Source organism: Acanthisitta chloris, unplaced genomic scaffold (assembly GCF_000695815.1).
Source record: "Acanthisitta chloris isolate BGI_N310 unplaced genomic scaffold, ASM69581v1 scaffold21758, whole genome shotgun sequence".
Classification (NCBI taxonomy): domain Eukaryota; kingdom Metazoa; phylum Chordata; class Aves; order Passeriformes; family Acanthisittidae; genus Acanthisitta; species Acanthisitta chloris.
In genome coordinates this window covers 11,934-19,591 of record NW_008687822.1, presented here as the reverse complement: position 1 = coordinate 19,591, position 7,658 = coordinate 11,934, and the positions used below count along the sequence as shown (strand labels likewise).

Below are 7,658 nucleotides of genomic sequence, written 5' to 3'. Positions count from 1 at the left end.
CATGATTGACAGGCGTCAACCCCTGTGACTCAAAAGATAAAACGCTTCACTAGCCCAAGCAAAACAGGTCACAAGTGTAACTTCGGACGTGACTCAGAAAAGCCCTCGAGTGTCCTTTGCTTTGTGAGCACTGTGGGGTAAGGCAACAGGATGCACAACAGGCACAGGATCTGTTGAAAGCTGCCCATCCTAGCTGCGTATTCAGTTCCTTATGTTATGGGAGAGGAAAGGAAGTGGTTGTTAGCACAAGTTTGGCAGCAACAGTTGCAACCTGGTGAAAGCCCATTGCTGTTTGGATTTGCTCTGTGAAGGATGAAAACATTACAATCAAACACATTTTCCATGCAGGAGTCCAAATTGAGAGACCAGTGCAAAAAACCTTGTTAAAACACTCACTCAGTGTCAGTTTTATTATGTCATGTTCTAGCAGTATAGTTACATTTGGTGGTTCTATATACACTTCAGCACCTTGTAGGAAAATACATTGTGGACTGGTCACCTGTTTGCCACGTGACACGCAGTGTCTGTCCCTCGCTGAATCCCCAGCTCTCTGGCACAGTCCCAGAGCCGACTTCACACTAATGTGGCAAGAGCCTGGATGTTGTGGGAGCTTTCAGAGGTCCTGTGAACAGCATGGGGTTTTGTGACGCTTCTGTCTCTAATGCTGCCTTTGGGGCTGTGCTGAGCCTTGGCCATGTGGCTCTGGAAGGCCCGGACGGTTCGGATAGCAAAGATGCAGACCACAAAGCTGGCAAAGTACAAACAGGCAGCAACAACACCAAAAAGGCCAACAGCTGCATCCCCGCCCTGGACCACGCAGCTCATGGAGGTGTAGCCACGGCGAGCATACAGCCTCTCGCGCCGCTTGCAAACCTCCGTGGAGTTCACCTGGCTGACAAAATGCAGGTAGAGGCCAACTGCCACAATGTATGCTGCACCAGCCAGCAGGTTGAAGGCACATTCCCCCACCAGCAGCCCCGTCCTGAGCTGCTGGATGGGTTTTGCCCCCACGACGAGGAAGACAAGGGTAAGTGCTGCTGCTGTTAAGCTGAAGGCTACTCCGCCATACACACAAGGGGCTCTCATCTGGGTGAACTGCATGTCTAGATCCCTCACTTCCCGGAGCTCCGTGCCCTCGAAGGGGCTATAGGCTGAATTCAGGCCAAAGGATCCAAAGCCTCCAAGGGATGTGAAGCCTGCAACAGAGGCTTGGGAAGCACTCACACAAACCAGCACCAGGAGGTTAACTGTGATTTCCACAAACTTCAAAATACCTGTAAGGAGCAGAAACATGGGAATAGGCATTGAGATTACATCTTGTGCAAACTGTGGGCGACAGAAGTACACCAAAACCATATACATTAGTACTGAGATAGTCCTCTTGGCTACAGCTACAGAAGAGCAGTGCTTTAAACTAAAAAGAAATAAAAAAATGAGGGCCTGAACTCTCGTGGGTATATTTTGGAGGTTGGGCAAATTACTTCTTTTAATTTGTCAGCATGCTTGATAGATGGATCTTCATGCAAGGAAAAAAAATCCATAAAATTTTTACTGTGCTTGTGTTGTTGCCAAGCCAAGCGCACAGTGATTGTATTTTGGCCTGTAACTACTTGGCATAAACACACTGAGCAAGAAATATCCAGCATGAACAAAATGCTGAGGTTAAAGCTGACAAAAACCTAAGAGCTTCTAATGGCTTGAAAAGTTGCGCAAATTATTTAGGTCCTTTAAAATGTGTTTACTGCTTTAACTTGCATCCTTTTTTTTTTGTCTGTTTGTTAATAACCAGATGTAACTTGCACTTCATCTCTTTCACAGGCAAAGATTTATCCATAAATCTGAAGAAGCAGCTTCTGATTGCATAAAAAAAAAAGGAGGGGAAAGAGGCAGACTACTTTATGTGTGGAGATAAGTGAATTTGATACTAGGTCATGTGTTCTCTTCTATGCTCCCATCTTCAGAAAAAGCCTCATGACTTCTTAGCTGACTCTTCACTTCTTTTTTTAATGCTATGCTACTGATAAAAGTTATCAAGTTTTAGTAAGAAAAAAATTGAAATTATGATAGTTGCCTGTTGGGAAGGTGCATCACGTTAGATAAATCTGATTATTCTGTGACAGCTCACTAGGGGTCAGACTAAGATTAGTAAACATGAAGGATGTTGAAGCGCAGCATAGCTAGAGTTGTCTACTGGGGAAACGAAAACCCCTAGAGTATCAGGCATGTCACTCCCATCTTCTGAAGTTAATTAGAGAATTGTGAATCTTATTATTCCATTGCTGTCTGACAGCCAAGAATGTAAGATACTTGACACAGTGGTCCCATATTTATCTATGAAGTGGGACAGGATCTGTGGTTTGCCTACAGACTTTTATACTGCTAACATTGATCAGCATGGCATGTTCCTCTTGGGCAATGGTTCAGATGCTGTCAAGGCTACATAGGCTTCGAAAAGAAAGGGCTGAAGCAGCAACACAAGGGAATTAAACAAATTCCTCTCTTGTGTTGCCAGATGCTTCTAATCAAAGAAAACCAGTGACAGCCACCATGAAAAATTATCGAGTACTCCCATTCTGCCCCTTCTTATTCTTTCCACAGAGGGCTGAGGATTATAATGAGCCCTTTCCTCCTGCCACTTGCTCTGTTCAGGAAGGTACTTGCAGCTGTTTGACAAGGGCCTCTGGCCACTTCAGGAGCTCCTGCTTCCACCTGTACCCAGCCTGGTCACCTAACTACTGCTAAAGCAGCTGTAGGTAGGTAGGTATGGAGCCCTTTCACATCATGGCCTTGAAAACCATCCCAGAAGCACAAAAGGGAGCACTGATAACGGTGGCAATACTAGGAACAGACTAAATGAAACTTAGCATCTTTTCGTTTGCTAGTATATGTATATATAATTGTATACATATATATTTCATCTCCTAAAAAGAATTAGGTAGAGCAGGCAGAGCAGATAAAATGCTCTTGCTCAAGAGAAACTAAGTGTGCAGTTCTCTGCATGTATTCTTCAGGAGTGATGCTGATTTTGGCATGACAATGTGCCTTTTCTCTGACCCTTCTGCACAACCATTTCTGTGGAGCTGGGCAATAACCATGCTAGCTACCAAATATGTTCAGGAGGCTTCAGATATTTCAAAGGAAATAATCATGATAAATATTCAAATATTTCAAAGAACATATTTGTGGAGCTAAATGTAAAGAGAAATTTAAATCTTAAGTCAGGATTTGGAGCTCCTTGTACCAAATTCAAACAATGCAGCCAAAAGACTCAACACTTTTCAAAGACACGGAGTCATTGCTTTACTAGGACTGTTCATAATGTTTTGAGAGAGTAGTAGCTGTACAGGACATTAATTGGAACTGAATCAGATAATTTTTTGTCTGCTCAGATGAGTTGTACATTATGCCTTCCAAATACAGGGAGTCAGCATAGGTCCTCAGGGCCCTTGTAGAGTGTAGGCTGCAAAAGGTTACTTCCCTTTTAAAGCTGACTACTGATTTCATAGATGCTCCATCAGGAAACAGTTCTTACAAGTCTACAGGGAGGAAAGACCAGTTGATTAAGGGAAACATAAATTTTAAGTATGTTTTGGAACTTGGTATTTGGGAATTCATGACCAGTCAGCTTTCTTCTACTGCAGACCTCAGAATTTTCTTTTTGTCTGTGACTACTCCTACACTGACCTGCTGAGCATCAACTTTTCCTGTACGTCACCTTGCTGAACTTTAGAAAAGGCAATTTTCTGTTGTCAAAGTAGTCATTGCCTGCTGCTAACTTCCCCACCTTTATAACTGACCCCAATACTCAACGATGCTGCTCCAAAACTTTCTGTATGTTCACACGCATTCTGTATGCAACCCCTTAACTTCACTCAGCTGATTGCTCATGGGACGACAAATATGATCAATGTAAGTCTACTGTATTTGTAACTGCAGCTGTAGATGCTTTAATGGCATGCCCAAAAAATTTCCTTAAACAGGGCATTCAGGTTGGACAGGTTTTGTATGTACATGTCACACATGCATGCCTGTAGAACTGATTAGAGTAACTAAACAACAGAGGGAGGTTCATTAGCAGCTGCTCCACCAACTATTTTTATCACATGGATTAATTTCTTTTAATTTTTTTTAAGTGCAATAAAAAAGTCTCCTGTATTAAATAAAATTGTCAAATGCTAAGCACTATGTAGAATAAATTACAGGTCTACGATGAGAGGCAGCAGGGTTTGTGAGAGTAGCAGACAATTAGTGGAAATCCCTAAGGCCTTGTACAATCATCAGGGCTTTGATGGGAATATTAAACTGTATAGGATGTTTAGACTCAGGCACCCCCAAAGCCTTGTGCAGCCTTGATCTGTCACAGTTACAAGCTGATACCAAATCCTACTATACTAGTATAAACAGGACAGACAGGTTTGAGAAATAGGGAATAAAAGGACAGTTAAGTTTTGAATCTTAGCTCTATCAAGGTGTGGCAACACACATTCTAGCAGTGACCTATGTCTGTACTGCTGGCAGAAAGGATTGAGTTACAAGCCACATTTCTGAGTCTGCATTGCCATTTCTGCTTTCACTGGCCAGTTAGCTGTGCTATCTTAGAGCTCTACCTGCAGAAACTTGTCGGCCAAAAGGTCTTATGGGAAAGTTACTTATCTCTATAACTATTCCCTAATCCCATGTAACAATGAATATCTTGCAAGGCTTGAGTGTAAAAAATGACAGGAGGTCTGAACATCTCAAAATTCCATTAGTTTGGTTATTCTTTTCCTTTCTCAAGTTTAAAATCTTAGGATCTATCTAATATGTTACTTGTTTGTATTAAAATCAGCACAGTGAACATCTGGCTTTGGGAACTAACCCTCTCCTTACTGAGCAAGATACAGGACTCAAGTCTGGGCTCCTGGATTGCTATTTCCTTTCCCATGCTCCTTTCCTGCACTGGTTTTCAGTGCTGAAGGTGAGGAGAATGGTTGAAATCTAGAAGACAGTGAATATTACCAGAGCTTTCCAGATAATTGTTTCATTTAGTCCATAAAATCTAAAGTGCAAAGGATAGTAACTTCAAGGTATCATACTTTTTAATTTTGGTTGAATCAGGTCTTCTTTTGCTCTGAGTAGTCTTCCTGCTATAACAAACAGCAATACTCCAATTTATACTATTATTCAGCTACTCACTTTTTCTTTCCCTGTCTTTTCCCTGCTGGACTATTGCCATGGTATCAACCCACTGAACAGCAGTTTTATCTTCTGTCAAATTGTGGGCTGAAACACCCAGCAAACCACCCAGGCCAGCGGTAAGGGTACAGACCTACAGGCTTGACTCTAACAGCTCCTACCCTTGGCTGGGCAGTCATTGCTTCTGTTCCCTGCCTCCTCCAGCCTGACATTAGGCCCTTCCAAGAGCTGTTTAAACAAATTAAAATAGCAGGAAACGATTCAAATCTCTTCTTGTGTGCTGCTGTTTTTTTCTGCAACTTTAGCAACTTGAAGTGACTCACAGTGTATCTGATGAGCAACCATGTTGGCATGACTTTAGCAGGGGAAATAACACAGCCAGGACCAGAGGAAGACCAGAAACTCTCCTTCTCAGGTGAGGTGAGCTGTTGAATCTACATGCTCTGCCTCATAAAACTACATTGTGGCTGTGTGGTACCCAGTAACTCAGCTGTGCACTCACATCTCATGCGCTGGAAGTTGTAAAGAGGAATTTTCACCCAGGCACTGTGGCAGGATGGCCCCAATGTTCAGGTGTTGTGGTTATGGTGTACATATGCACATGTGTACAGAAGGTAAAATTCATGTTTAAGGAATAAACATGTTTCTGCAGCTGCCATAAACAAATCTGCAGGACAGACAGTTCTGGCTGTTTCTGTTGAACTTCCCTGACCCCATGAGGGCCTGACTAATAGAGGAGCCCTTCACCAAGTCTCTCTCCACTGTGTCTGGCACCGTAGTCACTTTCTTACTCTGCTGTCTGCAAATGCAGTCTTCCTCCTGTCTCTTTTGGTATCATTCCCTGCTCCTCCATGAACATCCCTGTGTACTTCTAAGGTATTTTATGTTTATCATTCTCCGTTCTGGCTTGCTTTCTCTCTCTGCTTCCTTTGCAGACCACACATCGCTGGGACCAGTAGGACCCAGCTGGCAGCCCTGGGAGTGTCCAGCTGCCCTCTTGGACACCTGGACCACAGTGGCAGGGCTGGAGTTGCACAGCTCAGTGGCACCTGTGTCACATCCCGTTAGGGGTCGCTCCAGGAGAAGGCAAGAGAGGAATTAGAGGCTATAACACATGCATGAAAAATCATTCTCCCAGCCTTTTTAACTGAAAGTTGTCATTTATTGCGTTTTTTCCTAGCTTGGGTAGCTTTCTGCTTTTCAGATGTAATCTTGCTTTTTTCTTCCCCCGAAGGAGCTGACAAATATTTTGACCATATATAGTGACTTACAAAAGCAGCAGTCAGTCCTGAAAAGATCTCAAATGCAGAACTTCTCTTGCTAGTGCAGGTTTGGTCTTCCCCAGAGAGTGAAGGCACAGCTCAATGCGCAGCTTCGGTCACCTCTCTGCTAAACTGAGTCGGTGGCAGGAAGAAAAGATAAGGGGAAAGGGGGAGAAAATGTCAAAGGAAAGAGGAGTTTGGCTCTGCTCTTGGAAGGGGAAAAAAAGTAACAGGAGTGGGGAGAAACCAAAACAGGTTTTTGGAGGAGAACTGAACAAGGGAAATGAAATGAAGACAACAGTTGCAAGGGATCAAAAGTATAAAATCTGGACACAAAGTATTAAAATATCTTGCTAATCATGTTATTTCCCTTATGTACAAAGCAAGATCTTGCTGAAACCAGTAACAAGAATTCAAACAGCTTCACTGATGCAGAATAAGGGAAATACACAGCTTTGTCATAAACAAATGCCCCTGAAACTCCCATCCCACCATTATTTTTGTAGGTCTCTGTGTTCTTCAGCCAGTGGTGGGATTTAGCTTTCACAAAGTCATGTTAAAATCAAAGACAGAAAAAAAAGAAACCCCAACCCAGCCCTAAAACACAAGGATTAGGCAATGTAACACCAACAGAATCTTGGCTTTTCTAAAGGCCCAAGGGAAGCACATGCTCAGAGCCAACTGAATTTAAATTGTATGGAAGTGCCCAACACACTTATGCTCATTTGAGATATCCGTCTTACTGGAAATGAATGAAAAAACAGTTTAAAACTGAGAAAATTAAATGATTTATATGGTCTAGAAAGAAAGCATTATTATTATCTTTTAATAAGTTGTTCCTCTTTAGTCAAGTTAGGAAATCTCAAAGGATGACCAGCCTTGGTTTTAATGTTTCAGAGAAGTCTTACGTTCACAGTCAGAGTACTCAGATCCAAGTGTATTATCCTGTTTATTCTGTGTATCCTCTTCCCTTAAAGAGCTACTGTCCCACCTGCTCGAGTCTTTCTGCTTAATAGCCTCCCATTCTCTAAACAGTGCTGTCCAATTTTCACAGGAAAGGGTGGACTTAATTGCTTCAGTCTCTATCCCCATATTTTCCCACCACTGTAAGACAGTTTCAGTGCAACCCAGCCCCTGCCTGGGAACAACAGCTTCGGTTTACTTGTTCCCAGGAGTTCTTCAAAGCATCACTTCTAGAATGTTCTTGATTTCTCTCCTGTT

At 42.7% G+C, this 7,658-nt stretch overlaps 1 protein-coding gene across 1 annotated transcript; it reads right to left on the bottom strand.

The window, feature by feature from the left end:
• Window positions 1-573: 573 nt before the first annotated feature.
• Window positions 574-1,274, bottom strand: LOC103808026 (MARVEL domain-containing protein 3-like; the record flags this gene model as incomplete). The annotated part of the gene is made up of 1 exon (XM_009080788.1): window positions 574-1,274. A coding segment is annotated over one exon (701 nt), but the record flags the coding sequence as incomplete, so codon positions are not given.
• Between the last annotated feature and the right edge of the window lie 6,384 nt (window positions 1,275-7,658).